This window comes from Anolis carolinensis, chromosome 5 (assembly GCF_035594765.1).
Source record: "Anolis carolinensis isolate JA03-04 chromosome 5, rAnoCar3.1.pri, whole genome shotgun sequence".
NCBI classification, from domain to species: domain Eukaryota; kingdom Metazoa; phylum Chordata; class Lepidosauria; order Squamata; family Dactyloidae; genus Anolis; species Anolis carolinensis.
In genome coordinates, this window is record NC_085845.1 from 171,113,620 (window position 1) to 171,130,634 (window position 17,015).

Genomic DNA, 17,015 nt, shown 5'->3' on the forward strand with positions numbered 1-17,015 from the left:
TAATTTTTTGTTCCATATTTTCTCCCATTCAGCCAATTTAATTGTATGTCCAAAATTTCTTGCCCATTTTACCATACAATTTTTGATTTCTTCTGTTTCTGTGGACCATTCTAAAATCTTGTTATATATTTTTGTGATGTCTTTCTTATCATTTTGTAGGATTTTGTCCCAAAAATTTTCAGTTTCATTAAATCCTGTCTTCTTATCTTTTATATATTGTTCCTTTATTTGTGCATATTGGAACCATGAGACTTTGTTGAATTTTTATTTCCTCCTGTGTTTTTAATTCATAGGAACCGTTCTTCTTTGTCAATAATTCCTTATATTTAGGCCATTCTGTCCATCCTAAAAAAATTTCTGATTAGCTTCAAGTGGGGAAATCCACATTGGTATTTTTGTATAAAAATATTTTTATGTTTCCCAAATTTTTATAATTGAAGATCGTATAAAGTGGTTACCAATTTTTTTTCTATTTTTCTTTTATCGTACCAAAGGTACGCGTGCCACCCACGTCTAAGGTCAAAACTTTCTAATGTTAATATGTCGTCTTTTTGTAAGTTTGCCCAGTCTTTAATCCAAGTAAGTGTGCATGCCTCAAAATACAACTTTAAATTTGGAAGGCCAAATCCTCCTCTATTTTTTGTGTCCATCATTATAGTGTATTTAATTCTTGGTTTTTTCCCTTTCCATACGAACTTAGGAATTTCTTTGTTCCATTCATTAAATATCTTTTTATTACGTATTATTGGAAGGTTCTGAAATAGATATAGTAATTTGGGTAGGATATTCATTTTGATAATGGCTATGCACCCCAATAAGGAAACTTTTAAATTCTTCCATTTCTGCAAATCTTGACTAATTTCTTTCCATTTTGTCTGGTAGTTATTTTTTAAGAGTTGTGCATTATTTGCCATAATCCATATTCCCAGATATTTAATCTTTGTTGTCACTTGTTTGCATATTCATGTGCTAGTCTGTTAGAGTGTTTTGTGTGTGATAGAACATCAGCACCTCCAAGTCAAGTTGCAACTGACTTGTATAAAAGTGTCAGTGATGGTGATGGTTTCTCTAAACACAGCAGCAAAGGTCTAGAAAGAGTTAAAAGTACTGAAATATATAAGACTGGAAAAGAGAACAGAAGGGGACATTCACTGGAAACTTTCCTACATTTGGGTGCCCAAACTGACTACTGTGTGTGAAAGCGGGGGAAGGGATCATACTCAGTTCAGAAGGCGACTGCTTTATCGCTAAGGCACTAAAAAGAGTTTCAAATATTAAAAACAGTAGACATAAGCATGGATGGTGGTGCAGAAAAAAATAGGCCAGAGGATGGGAACATCCCAAAAACAGGGAGGGACGAGATTAGATTCTCACAGTTCACTATAAGAACAAATATATCCGTCTGAAAATAAACACCTTGCTTATGTGAGAGGGAAAAGTACTTGGGAACACTGGAGAAAATAAAGAGAAAAACCCTCAAACTTTGCACCTTAGGCATCTAGGTAATATGGATGTTGTAAAAAAAAAAAAAGTACAGTTATGATTACCATCAACGTTTGGCACATTTGCTCTTTCTGGAATAAATCTAGTTTGGAAACCTTTTAAGTTCCTTGTACAGATGTAAATTGTTTGCATGTACCTTCAAGTTGTTTATTGACCTATTGCAACCCCATTAATTTCATAGGGTTTTCTTAGGCAAGAAATACTCAAGAGGTGGTTTTGCAAAAACCTTCCTCTGAAATATAACCTACAGCACCTGGCGGTTTTCTATCCAAGTATTAACCAGGGCTGACCCTGTTTCGCTTCCATGATCAGACAGGATCTAGTGCCTGTAGGATATTTAGACTACACAGATGTGATTACCAGAATGAATCAAGCAAAAGACAACCCTTTTTGTTTACCTACAATCAGCATAAACTCTTTTCTTGATTTTCTTCTTCACAAGAATAAACACAAAATAATATTTATACAAATATTTACATTGCTGCAAGTCAAACTGTCAATCTGTATAGTAAAGATTTGTACTGCTAGGCAACAGCTATATCAGCCACACCAATGGCTGCTTTTAAATAATAAAACTCAACTTCATTTTCACGGATTTTCATGGATCAATACTCACAACAGGAAACTCATTAACATTTTAATGTCTATTTTATTATGATATTCTTGTGGTTACTAAACCAAGTTAAAAGCAAAAATTATAAACAAAGTCTTTGTTTAGGGCTTGATTTATTGAAACTGGCCTTCGAGAGAACTGGTGAATGCAGAATGGGTCTAAATGATCTATATCTATATATCTATATCTATGTGGAGAGATAGTAGTTTAGGAAAAAGGGTTTAGTGGGCTTGACCTTTTCTGGCTCTTTAATCTATTGAACACATTATTGATACTGGTCACATCTCAACAATGTGTTCAAATATTGCTTCTCAAAAACAGCTTCACGTACTCCAACTATATGTGAAAGAGTATATCATATTTATGATGCTGGTATTCCATATGAGTATTAGGAATATGGATGAACAAGACATTTTTCTATATTGCTTGCTTGTCACTTTTCCTGGAAAATGTCTTAAAAAGACTACCTTATCAATACCTTTGCCGTGGTTTGCAATTACATCACCCACCACTTGACATCTAAAGAAAACATGTTGTTTTACTTGCTCAACTTCAAAATGCAAATTAAAATATTGGAAAAGAAAAAAAATCAATTCTTTTGTAACCCGGCAATTATCAGTGAATTTCTAACTTACAGTTGCCAGTTTAAGAGCCAATTCACATTTCCTGGCTTGTAGGATGGGCAGTTATTACAAGGACATAACAACATAGCAGAATTTCACAGTGCTAATGGAAAAAATACTTCAGTAAATCCTCACTTGGCACTTACCTTCAAAATATCTCCAGAACGAAAACTCAGTTCTTCCTCTCCTGATGCAATGAAGTCAAACTTTGCAGTGGCCTCCATACTGCCTTCTGTGTAATAGGGATAAACTAGAAGGGATAGGGTATTGTTTATAACAGTTGTTGAGAGCTGAAAAATGCTATCCAATTACTTAAACTGCATAAATTGAACTTGTACTACAATTGTTTCCCCATTTGTGGTACAGACACCACTTTCCCCTAAGAAGGGAATCAAATATGACAGAGTAGAAGCTTACTAAACTTTTAGGATAGATTGTTGTTCACTGTAGTGAATTGTTAAGGAGTTGACACTGTGTCTTTGCAAGGGAGAAGTATGGAGACAAAACTATAATTAGTTGGAACAGTCTACCATGGTTGTTCAAGATTGCCAATGGAAAATGATGCCAACATCCATAGTAGACACTTCAGCATCATCTTCTGCTGGCAACCTCGACCCACCAGTCCCAATGGGAATGTTTCTTTATTGTATTGCCATTCAGTCTTCAGGTCATATTACATTGGCCAATCTTCTGGTCATTCTACATTGATGTTGTCACAATCCTGAAATCAACTATCAGCACAGTCAAGTGAAATAGCCAGAGAAACAAAAGCCCGAGGCTGTGGCGCAGACGGGAGAGCAATGAATCACTGACCGGTCATAAGTTCGAGGCCCGCTCGGAGCTATGTTTGTTGTTTGTCTTTGTCTTATGTTAAAAAGGCATTGAATGTTTGCCTGATGTGTGTAATGTGATCCGCCCTGAGTCCCCTTTGGGGTGAGAAGGGCGGAATATAAATGCTGTAAATAAATAAATAAATAAATAAATAGTTAAATACTCTCCCTGAAAAACCTGGTTTCACCAAAGCAGAGTCAGCTTATATAATCACCCAAATATTGTAATCAGTAATATTGTAGCATGCTTCAATCCTGTATTCTCTAGATGTATTAGATTGGAAAATCCATTATTCCCAGACAGCCGGCTACAAAACATAATTGGAGGGCAATGGCCAAAAAGCTCCGTCCACCTAGTATGCTACACCCCATGTATAACTCACAAACAAGAAGACAGAAAGAGATCCCAATGTCTCACCTCACCTCATAGAACTACAGATATCAGTTTTTCATAGAAAAACCATTGATGTTTTGAGAGAAGAGCTTAATCTTTGTTGTAAGAACAATGCTTTCATACACAAAGCTTCAATCGAGTTTTCAAATGGCTTCACAAAGACAAGGCTTAGTTGTGAAGTTACTGACATGCAACAATATTCAGATCACATTTCAACAACAGATGGAACAGTGGAAGTATCAAATGAAGCTGGTAGAAAATAATCCTGAATACAGTATACATGCAGTTTTATATATTGGAATAAAAGCATATTTTGGAATATAACTATTAATAAGAGGATGGTTATCCATCCTCACAAATTTCAGAACTGGTGCTCTTGGGGAAGGGGCTCATACAAAATGCACTAAAACTGTCAGGCGTGTCAATAGAGATGGCCAGCATGCAAAAATGTCATTCTGTTAATCATAAGTGCATAACATCAAACATGTATCTACATAGCAGAACGAGTTATCAATATGCATAGATGGTTAATGTAATTGTGCATCTAGTTTCTAATAGTGCATTCCAGTGGGTCAAATGTGCAGATTACAAACACAAGTTATAGACTCAGTTGCTCTTTTGGCTGGTTGCACAGCAAACAAAAATCTTGTTTGTACAACTGCAGTAGATGCTGCCAGGATAGGCAGAGAAAACTTTTCTTACCATTTCCTGCTAACAAGGTTCTGATATGATCTGAAAGGACTACCACTGCAACAGTCCTTCTCCTTCACTCTCTTATATTTTTCTGCTGAGGCCACCAAAACCAGAGCAGGAAGTGGCTCGTTTTATAGTCTGTGCAGGTGTCTTATATGAGCAGCTAAGAAACAGAACATGGTCTTTGTAAAAATGTGAATATGACTCTTTACCTACAATTCTTTGTTAACATGCTGTGACCATTAAAAAAATAATTATTGCTTTTAGTAAATAATAGCTTTGCATAACACTGGAACACCCGCAGGCATGATTTTATTTTTAATCATAACCATAGTAATAGAGTATTTACATAGATATGAGGAGTGTTCAGCACCACAACACAGATATTATCTCAGTACTCCTAGCAATGATCACAAAGTATATTTTACTTGCATTGTCACTTAAGAGTTGGGAGTTGTGGTATCTTCTAGGCGCCATCAGAAAATCTTTACTCTTGTGTGACAGGGCAAGGGGAGTCACAAGGAAAACCAATCTTAATGAGCATTTAAACCCAAGCTTTGGTAATAGATCTGTAGCAGAGAAACATTGGGCAAGTAGATGAAGAAGTGGTGGTGAACTCTTCCTGGAATCCTTCTCCTTTCTAATTGTGGCTATGCTTCATGTTTAGAAACAAGCATAGTTGGAGAAGCAGACTGAAATGGACTGCTAGTGGGAATGATTCAGATAAGAAAAGCAATTGCCTGATGAACTCTTTTTCGTCATTCAGATCTTGCTTCTCTGTGAAGCATAAAACCTCTTCACACTAACCTCCCCCCCCCCTCCATTTTGATTCATTTTGTTGGCAGTCACATTGCCGCCCTGTCCCTGTCCCCATTAGATGGGGGAAAGGGCAGCAATATGTGTTGTCCTTTCCCCCATCACATGGGAGAAAGCCCCCCAAAATCCACTTAACTTTCTGTCATGGGTGAGGAAGTGTCATGTGACACTTCCTCACCACTTTGGGGAATAAATGGGGCAGTGCTAAGCCAGCATTATGTAGTGGCACTCGGCAGGCACCACCCCCAAAGTGTAGCAAGGGACCAAAAGTCCCAAGTTGATAATGTCCATTGTCACCATCCTGTCCTATCCTGTCCTATCCTATCCTATCCTATCCTATCCTATCCCATCCCATTGATATTGTTCTGTTGTTTGTTAGTGGTTTGCATTTGGAAAAGTGTCATTTCTCACTTAGTAACTAATTGTGTGATCTTTGAGTTGAAACAAGAAATAGTGTACTAATCATATGAAGCACAATAGTGTAAATATATATAAATTATAAAATGAAGGAAGGAAGGAAGGAAGGAAGACATTGTCAATTATTTTTACTTGTGCACACATACACATAGATTTTTTAATTTATGACTGGGATCCCTAATTTGGAGTGTGGTTTGGAGATCTTCCACAATAGTTTCACTGAATCTCAATCCTTAGTGACAATAATTTGATAAGGGGAGGTTTTTGAGTCTTCTGAAGAGTAAGGCCATTTGTAAGATGATAAGAAGAGCTATGTTGTCTCATTAAAGAACCTGTCAAAGACTCTACTTACAAGACACATGTTGGTTAGATCATTTCTTTCTCATGCCATCACACTATACATTGATTCTAACCATCACTTTATTTAAGTGTTTTAAGATTAGGGATGAATTCCATGTTTTCAAACAACTGTCATCCCTACCCCTGTCATAGGCAATTATTTGTTGAATAGCAGTAGAAGAGAGGAAATAGCCATGTCAGTATTGTTGGAAGTTGTAGATGTAAATAAATAGAAGCTTTACCACGGCTTCTGAACCAAAGTTTACCCTGCAGTGTAATAACGTGCCACTCGGGTTTGTAAAATAAGTAACAGTAACTTTACTTCACTTCAACAGAGCAAACAGAGCAACAATGTTTTCTTACGGAGAACAGAGAGAATGAACAGTCCTTTTAAAATAGTCTTTAAATATGCCTCATTGCCTTAAAATGACCAGGCTTCGGAGAGTTGGCAGCCATTAATTCCATGACTGTTTCCAGTCAGTTCTCTCTTCACTCTCTAAAGTGAAAATGACAGTTAAAACCATTTCTCTCAGCAGCAAGCCAGAGACAGTAGCCAATCAGAATGTTGGCTCCTAGCATGGTTAGCCAATCAGCTGCTGACACATGGCTTTCCAGTCAACCCATTACATCATGGTGCCTTTTACAAATCTCCACAAGTATGAGGTATAATGGTTTGAGGGCTGGACTGGGACTTGGAAGATACAGGTAATAGTCCTCATGGAGCTCATAAATTCACTGGAAATGATCCTGAGCCAGGCAATCTTTCAGCCTGATCTATTTCATAGGACTGTTTGAGGAAAAAAGGAGAGAGGATGAGACCCCAGAACAATAGCTTCTCAGTTTTAGAAGAAAGGAAGGGCATAAATCAAAATAAAAACATTCATTTCTTCAAATCAATGCAATTGAGAGCATAACACTTCTTTATGCCCTTCTTTATGATAGCTTAATATTTAATCTATGGTATTCTTCTTTGGTAAGTGATGAAACATGTAACAAATACCTTTTAAAATGGATATGCAATTAACCAAGGAGTTTCATCAAGACAGACCCGCAAGAAAGGCATCGATTTTATATAAATAAATCTTAAAATGTAAGGTAATGGTACCCTAGGGATATTTTACTGGAGATCATCTCCTTCCATTCCTTCCTAAATATAAATTGATCTTCTTTATATAGTTCCTCCTGGATTTGAATTTTTAAAGCACCCTTTTTATTTTCTTGTTGCTTATTTTCAATGGATTTGAATTAATGGGATTAAGTATGTAACAGGCTGACTAGAGGAAAGTTTTCTGCAGCCTACACACACACAGAACACAGCTGGTTTGATGTGACCCTGTTGAACAGCATTCTGTTTAGACTGCATTTTCCTTGGACGTTCACACCATGCTGTTCTACACTAAAGTCTTACAGCTCAGTCTGTTCTGATTGACAGTAACTTCTTCCATCATATTTCTGCACTGATCACAAGAGTTTTCCAGTTGACACATTCAACAAGGGTCAAAGAATCATCTTTCTCAGCCTCTGCTTTAAATGCCAACACTTCTTTTCTAGGTCACCTGTGAAATCCAGCAGAGAGTAAACACCGAAAGGATCTCTAAAGAACAAATAGCAGACAGTATTAAAATAAAGCAATCACGAAGTTATTTGTGATGGGACATATAAAAGAACATTATATGCAACAGCAAATATTGCAACATGAAGAAAAAATAACAAGATTAAAGATTTATATTCACGGAGTGGAATCACATTCCACCATCAATTATTGCAATCACAGTAGGTGTATGACCCATTATTTATCTCACTCTGGAGACTTAATGGAGGCCAGCTCTCTAACCCAGAAAATGTAAATATGAGCATGCATTTTTTTTAATGATGTTATCTTACAAAAATCTGCTATCAGAAAAGAAGTTGACTTCCTGGATGTTACATCAATGAGTATTGACTCTTCTGCAAATTCTTCTATTACTAGGGTGAATAAGATACTGAGTAATCTTCATATAGGCTCATAATAATTTTCCAGGGAAAGATAAACTATATTGGAAGTTTAAAGCTTTCTCTTCACATGGCTCTGTAATAAAAATAAATATAATAATACAAATCTTTATATCTGCTTCCTACTGCAGTTATAAAATCTATCTACAATACTTTTTTTTGCTATTTTATAATCTCTCAAGAGCTTGAAAAGTACCTTTCTAAAAGTACCTGTTGTGTGCCTTCAAGTTGCTTCCGATCTATGGAGACGCTAAGGCAAATGTATCATGGGGTTTCTTGGCAGGATTTTTTTTTGAAGTTTGCCATTTACTTCCTCTGAAGTTGAAAGAGTGTGACTTGCCCAAGATCACCAAGTTGGGTTCATGGCTGAGTAATGATTTAATCCATGGTTTCCTGAGTCATAGTCAGTACTCTACTACACCAAGCTGGTTCTCTGTTACTTCATCATAGTTTTCCAAATGTTTCACTGCTACTGCTTGTTGAAATAAGTTCTAATGTGATTCTTCTTATTTACATATGATTTTTCAATAATTCTAAATATATATGTCTATGAATGTATATATAATGACTGAATAGAGAATGGTCCTAAACTCAAAAGTCCACTCAAAACTTAAATAGAATCATGGAGTTATGGAGCCACAGAGTTGTTCAACTCCCTGCTCAATGCCGGAACTCAGAGCATCATTAGCAAGTAGCTCTCTAACCTCCTTTTGAAAATATCCAGAGAAGGAGATTCCAATACTGCTCTAGATAATTGGTTCTATTGTTACTTACATTGTCAAGAAGTTCCTCCTAATGTTCAATAGAACTCTTCCTTCCTCTAACTTAAAAGCTGGAGCAACAGAGAATGAACCTGCAACCTCCTCTTTTTTTTACAGCCCTTGAGGTATTAAAAAATATTCACCCCTCAGTCCCTCTTCAATAGGCTGGACATGTCCTACTCCTCAACTTTTCTTTATATGTTTTGTTTTCCTTGCTTTTTATCATTGTTGCTGCTCTTCACTGAACCTGCTGCAACTTGTCTACATCCTTCTTAAAATGAGGCACCCAAACTTAACTCCAGAACTCCATCAATACTCCAGAAGAAACATGACCAATGCATGATACATTAGACCAGATGGGAGCCAGTATTGTCTAGTAGTTTGAGCATTGGACTACAACTCTGAAGATCAGGTTCAAATCCCTGCTTGGTCTCTGGGTGATCTTGGCCAAGTCATACTCTTTAGCCCTAAGGGAAAAACAATGGCAAACTCTTCTGGAACAAATCCTATCAAGAAAACCAGTGAAAAAATTGCCTTAGGTTCGCTGTAGGTTGAAAATGACATGAAGGTACATAACATGACTTGAAGCCCCTGTCTACCTATCTGCTCTCTGTATGTCAATAGAATTGTGAGAAATGCATGCACTTGAAAAGCAGCAAAAACACTTGGCTAAGACATCAAAGCAATTGCATGAGAAATTTGTTGCGGGATATGCCTCAGTAATTACTCACCACTTCCCTACTACCTCATTTTCTTCTCTTGCCTATGAAATCACCCAGAAGCAACTGCTTTCTATGCCACTTTTTGAATAGTTGACTATAATTTAAGTATCCTATGCAGGCAAAAGGCTCATGATAAACTTGATGAAAAGGTGGTTCTCAGCCTAGGCATTTGTTAGCTGATGCTTAGTGCATGAGTCAAGGCCAACATGTTGGGGATTCCTGTGATCACACATTTCACAAGTTACTAGGATGTGTGTGTAAATTTATGTGAGCAGTTGAGATTATCAAGCAAAAGATTAGGATCACAAAACTGCAGATCTGTTGCTTGTGTGCTTGAATGTTAGCCAGTTATCATAATTTTTCCATTTCAGCTGTAATAATACAAATATACTGATAAGTGGCATTCACTGACCACAGATAACATATAAGAGGATGAAGACATTGCTAAGAATGGTTTTCTTTAAAATGTTTTCTTTGAAGCACTGGAATCAAACTAGATGTAATGCAAAGATGTATTTGGCATTCTATGTATTTCTTTTAAAATTGAAAGGCTGAAGATATGAACCTTCTAGCAGCAGCAGAAGAAGAGGGGAAAGGGATGTTTTACCTTTTCCCTGCTAACTAGTTTTCTTTTGGCAAAGGGGGGTAGAAGCAGTTTGTGGGAGGGTGCTGAGAAAACAAAGGGTAGAGGGATAAGATCAGCCTTCCTCCTGCAGTTTTCAAATATACAGGTAAGACTACTGTAAGTTTAAAAAGATGTTGGTGAAATACAGATACTCCCCTTTTCTGGAAATATATCTAAATTGCCAAGTGGCTATAGGCTCCCATTTGTATTTTAATGCATATTTTGGGTTGACTCATTCTCAAAGATATAATCTGTATGATCTGGTTATTCAAAGACTATTGATTGGTGAAGGCATTTAGTGATCTAGTCCTGCAGAGGTAGTGTGGTGCTGTTGTGGTTTAACTGTTGCTCTGCTGCTCTGGAGACCATGTTTCAAATCCCTATGTAGTCATGTAAATTCACTGGGCAACCTTGGGCAAGTCACACTCGCAGACTCTGTGGAAGGCAATGGCAAATCTTTGAAGAAATCTTGCTAAACAAATCCTGCAATAGGTTTGCCTTAGGATTACAATAAGTTGGAAATTGGCCTAAGGTAAACAACAACAACATCCTGCAGATGTCTTCCTTGTCTCTACATTGGTAGCAAAGAGACATGGCCGGCCTGAAGCTATGTTTGGAAGGCCCAGGAAACTTCCACATAAATCATGTTTGGTGGATAATTCCTAACATCCTCTAGGTCAGTTGTTTGCTCATTTTGTTTTAAAGCAACTGGTGGTTTCTAATCTTTTCTCTCCTTGATTACTTCATAAATATATATGAAATATATATGATTGAAACATGGTCATATGATAAGGGAATTTGCTTCATTTTACTCATTCTAACCATGCTAGCTGGTAATAAATTTAAGGGAAGATCTACAAAGAAGTCTATCCTTTTGAACAAGTTTGGTTTTTCATATAACCAGAATGTAACAGGTACTATAAAAGTGCAAGAGGTGGACTGATCTTTGAAGAATATATGCTAAGGGTATCTGACAGTCTGTCCATTTTGTAGAGTTGTACACATCATATCAGGACATATCCAGTCCTACAAACATATCCTAGATTTTCAAAATGAAATGGATTTATCTTTTTGTGAACGGTTTACCTTAATTATAAAACACATGCTTTGCATGCAAAAAGTTCCAGAATCCATCTCTGGTGTCTGTATGTAGGATGGGAAAATACCTTTCTCTGAAACCATAGAGAGCTGATGTCAGTCAGTGTAATCCAACCTTCCATAACATGATGCCTCCAGATGTTTTAAATGGCAACCTCCATCACCCCCAATTAATGAGATAAAATCTGTATGAGGATGATGGGAGTTTTCACTAAACACATCTTGGTTTCAGATTGGGAATCTCCTAGATTAAATCATGCTTGATAGACCAATGATGTGAATCAGTATATGGGAGCTTCTTATGTCTACGGATATAGCAGCAATCCTTTCCTTTAAAAAAGCTTGCCTTTTGGGATTAGAGGTTTTGGCAGTATCCTTTAGAAAGAAAGAGGCTTGTTTTATTTTTCAGCCTCATAACAGTTAAAACTGATCTTTGGCTTGAAGTTCATTTAAATGCCATCTGGTAAGCATTAAAAGATGACTCTCACTTACTTTCAGTTTTGTTAGTTGCTACCTGGTAGATAATGATATATTGAGCTAAATTTTTCTTCAAACAACCTAACAGATGGATTCATTTTATTTTTCATTGCCAGGGGCAAAATTTAAAAGGGACTGAACTGTCATGTGTGGTAATCAGCTTGGTTGATACATTGGTATTGAATTAATATTGGTGTCCTTAAGCTTTTCCTCAACCAGCTTCACTAAATACTACCAGCCAGTAATCTTGCATCTGAACTGCAGCCTCACACTTTTCATCAAATGAACTTCCAAGCAACCCTTGGTCCCTTATATTTCTCATTAGATCAGCAGTGGGCTCTTTAGGAAAGCCTCTCTGCTTCTAGTTCATTAGTTCTTCTCTATGGGTGTGACAGAGTTCTGTTCTAACATTTGAGGGGTTTGATTTTTCCCTTTCTTTTTGTCTTTACTTTATATTCTGCAGGCAACTTTTATCCTAGAGGATATTAAAGCTCCTTTCACACTGTGAACAAAATTGTGCCTTTCATTCTAATGACATAACATTGTCAATTTTGATGGGCTAAAAAAGAAAGAAGTAGCTGGCTCTATGCAGCATTCAGCTGTGTGCTGAAAGTTGCAGCTATTACTGCACACAATTGAGTATAATTTTTATAAAGTTACCTATAGAGTATATTTACAATAACAGGAAAATATGCTTGTAATGGAAGGGTTTCCATGATGTTTTGTCATCTAATAAATGGTTTGAGTAAAGAAGTCCTGTTGGCATGTTTGAAACTGCACTGTGATAATACAGCACCTTTGTTGGAGACAGAAGCCTATAATGACTAAATCTAATATCTCCAAAGCTCATAAAAGCATTTGATATCTAACTCTGGTATATCAGAGGTGTTCTATGTGTTATACAGAACTGGAGGATAGACTTAACTGAAACAATTCTATACTTGACTGCTTCAGACTTATGACTAGGTGCTATTTTTAAAAACCTTAATTTTAACCACACACACACACACCACTTTTCTGTGTGCAATTTTGAATTATACTAATTACTCAGATCCAATCTGGTTTCCAGCCCACATTTGGAATAGAAACAACCTCAATCTCTTTAAGTGTGGAAGATCTTCTGGACTTCCTAATGGCCTGAAATAACTCTGACCATTATGCTTTTCTGAGCTGTCTGACCAAGGTAAGACTGGACCTAAGGAATCATGGTAATGTGAACCCCTTCTGGTGGGACAAATTCAGAGAATAATTCTGGGGAGGGGTAATTTGTCTTTGGGGTGCCGCAGGGGACTAGAGATGGAAAGAATATGCACAATTGCTTCTTCCCATGTGAACAACAGATTTCCCAACAGTTGAGAAGAATTATAAGCCAGTGATAATCTTTGTGAAATTCTTCCTGGTGTTCAACATCCCAAACATTATGTAAAATGAATATCTTCCTTGCATATTACACATATTATAAAAACAAGTAACACTTCAGCCTCATGAAGGCTCTCTTGGCCAGTTTATCATATCTCCTTTCTGGCATCAAACCATATTTCAGTAATTCCCTCAATCATTCAAATGGGTATCACCTATTCATTTTGGCAATACTGTACCTTCCTTCCCTCCTTTCTCCCCCAATGGCCACTGATAAAACTGAACATGCCCATGAGTTTTGCATTACATTTACATTATGTTTATGCTATTCATGGCTCTTTAGTACTAATGTTTTATGGTTTACTTGTTTTAAAAATGTTTTTACATTAAAAACCACAGTGGAGGGCCTCTGGTCCTGAAATATAGTACTGTATAAAAATATTGAAAGCAATAAAAAAAATAAAAAATAAGCATGGTTTGTGAAAAAAAATTGCCAAATGTTTCCAACTGCTTAGTCCCTGAAGATAGTTTTGCACGATACTATTGCTGGTATATTGAAGAATATTACATAATTCACATTTTTCCACACATGGCTCTATAGTGCTGCTGCTCTAGGTGATCATTTGGACTGCTTACAAAGCTAGGCTGGGATACTTTCCAAGGACCTAACTGGGCACTACACGGCATGCCCAAGTGGGAATACATGAAAAGGCATTAGAAAAAAGCCTGCTTCAAAAGAGGGAAGGAACACAACTCTTTTATCTAAAGCAAACAGAAGTGACTTTATATGCCACATTAAGACAAGAGCACATCAAAGACAAGGGACAGGTTTAATCAATTCAGTGGTCATCATTACTTGTATTAATACACTGAATACATTTTCCTAAAGTAACACTTTGGCTCAATGTCAGGGGAAAATCTTTACCTTTACCTTTTAATACTCTTTCAAAGAGCCAGAGTGCTGTAGTGCTTTAAGAGTTGGACTGGGACTCTGGAGAACAGGATTCAAATCCCTGCTTGGACATGGAAACTGCTCTGAGTCCCCTGGGGAGATAGGGTGGGTTGTTGTTGTTGTTGTTGTTGTTATTATTATTATTGAAACCCACTGAATGACTTAGAAGACATCATACTGTCTAAAACTTGGAGGAAGATAAATACAAATCCCTTCTGAGCAAGTCTTGCAAGAAAACCTTTTGATAAGTTAATCTTAGGATCACCATAAGTTGGGAATGATTTGAAGGCACACAGAAACAAAATACCCTTACATCAGTTGAGTAAGGAGCCCATATTGTATCTTAGCAAGTTCATCTTTCTCAATGCTTTAGATATCTCAACCAAAAAAGCTTGTTCCTTTTTCACATGGAAATAAGGGTACCTACTGACAAGGCAACTAAGAAAGGAGATTCAGTACAAGTAAATATTTGCTAGTGCTGTGTAATTCATTTTGCTATATCAAAACTACCCTATTGCCCAGAGCAGCTATACTAGTCCTCTCAATTGCACTGGCCATTTGTCAGATAGGTTTCATGCATACTTTCACCACATTGTCAGATTCAAGCTACATGAATTTTCATGCTCAGAGAGAGAGAGCACTTCATACCAACCCCAAATGATCTGATTATTGCTTGGTTGCAATTAATGGACCTTCTGCCTATTGAGCACATCAGTGAGAAAGCAAACATGAATTGTCCATTAGCTCAGCCATCTGGCAATGTAAAAAGTTGGCCAATTGTCATGTATCCATAAAAAACACCACATAACAAAGTCTTTGCCAGGAAAGACTGATTTATTGATCATATTTTCCAATAAAACACCCAGTGATGATACATTAAGAGATGGAAAAAAATCCCACAAACTTTTTTCAAATGCTGTTCATTATTTCAGTGTTGCTATCTTGGCTTTTGAAAGGAGATACCCTTTTGTATAAGTTTGCATATTTTCAGGAGATATGTATACTATATGAACAACTTATTTGTAAGACTGTTCTCTACATATTATGGCAACATGAAAAATATATCAGAAATCCTGAAACCTTTTGTAATGTTTAAGGGCAAAGTGGGGGGAGATTTAAAGTATTAGTGTACACTCCCCATACCTCAGTTTTCCTTCTGAAGGTGGTACAGTCTCTAAGGAGTTACCCATTTTAGATGAAGTCAAACAAATGGGAAGTGGTTTCAGGTGAGGAAACAATTCAGCACCCCTTCTTTCAGCCTCAAAGCAGCTTTAAATCCTCACCAGCAGCCTGGATTTTAACATTGCTGTCACATCTAGTTAGCCCCTGAGCTACTTTGTTTTAACTAAAGTAGTAAATCTACTCTGATAAGATTAACTAAGTACCAGCCTTAGGGTGGGCATATACTTTTTTAAGTTTAAGAGTGGCTTAATGCAGTTTCATTTAATTTAATTAGGGACAGTGTAAGACAGGACAGAAAATTGAAAGAGCAGTGCCCTTGTGTAGATGGTCATCAGTTAAATGACACTGGGTTCAATGAAAAGTAAATTAGATTAAGGGACTGAATATACATAAATGTGTGAAAACGCGTGCTTGTATAGAAGACCTTTATTGCTATCGTGTAACTGGTATTAAAAGGAGCCCCGGTGGCAAAGTGCGTTAAAGCACTGAGCTGCAGACCGAAAGGTCCCAGGTTCAAGCCCCGGGAGTGGCGTGAGTGGCCGCTGTTAGCTCCAGCTCCTGCCAACTTAGCAGTTCGAAAACATGCCAATGTGAGTAGATCATTAGGTACTGCTCTGGAGGGAAGGTAACGGCACTCCATGCAGTCATGCCGGCCACATGACCTTGGAGGTGTCTACGGACAACGCCGGCTCATCGGCTTAGAAATGGAGATGAGCACCAACCCTCAGACTTAACGTCAGGGGAAAACCTTTACCTTTACCTTTAACTGGTATTTAAAATCCTACAAATGTCTATGGATGTATTCCAGATTTATGTGCTCTAAAGAAGGTTAACAGATACTAATGTAGGAAAATAATGCAATGATGAAGGTACTCTAAGGTTCTGGATAGATATGTTCAGATGTTTCAGATAAGGATGCCAGATTCTTTCCTCATCACAAATCTATATACTTTTTGATTCTTCTGAAATGAATGAGATTGTCCTCTCCATAACTGAGTTTATTTTAAGACATTTTAATCTATACTTACATAATAGGAATTGAAATATCACAATGAAGCGGAACCTCCTTTGCAGTCGTTCCACTATCTTGAATTCATGATGGACTGTGTTAGGAGAAAAGGTTCCCCCACCCTTTCTGTTCTACCACTTCAGTTTTCTATTTTGAAGTATAATGTAGCTATAAAAACTGTAATGAATTTTAAAGAAGTATGAGGTTCTAACTCTCTCCTAGTTGAAATGGCTTCAGTTAACATTTGAGGTTAATTGTGCTTTGACTCTGGATTTCTCTTTTTAACATCTTGAAGTGGTCCAACCCTTTCTTAATTAGTTTGGCTTAGAAAACTAATGCTGTCAAGAGCAAGGAGGTGTGAGTCTGAAACCAAAGGGATTCTCAGTTGTCATGTTTTATAGCAAGCAACAATTAATCAACCAGTGGATTAGAGAGTGTCAGGTTATAAATTCACAACAAGCAGAAGTTTATGGATGGGAGCTGTCCAGCCTTTCTTGATCTTCCATCTATTCCTGTCGCATGCTTAGATGTGTTCCACATACATTCATTCATCCTCTTCCTTGTGACATGTGTCTGACTACAGACAGCAGTTTATGATGTATATGATGGC

The 17,015-nt window shown here is 37.1% G+C and overlaps 1 protein-coding gene across 3 annotated transcripts in view; it reads right to left on the minus strand.

Annotated features, from left to right (window-relative positions):
- Nucleotides 1–17,015, minus strand: part of grap2 (GRB2 related adaptor protein 2) — a 71,001-nt gene that overhangs the window by 21,647 nt on the left and 32,339 nt on the right. For 2 of the 3 annotated variants that reach the window (XM_062982910.1, XM_008110729.3), the window contains one exon: nt 2,886–2,989. In XM_062982910.1, coding sequence (XP_062838980.1) covers nt 2,886–2,963 — 78 coding nt within the window. In that variant the 5' untranslated portion in view covers nt 2,964–2,989. Of the gene's footprint in view, nt 1–2,885; nt 2,990–4,665; nt 4,684–17,015 lie in introns of those variants that run through there. The other variant, XM_003220984.4, reaches the window with a different exon arrangement.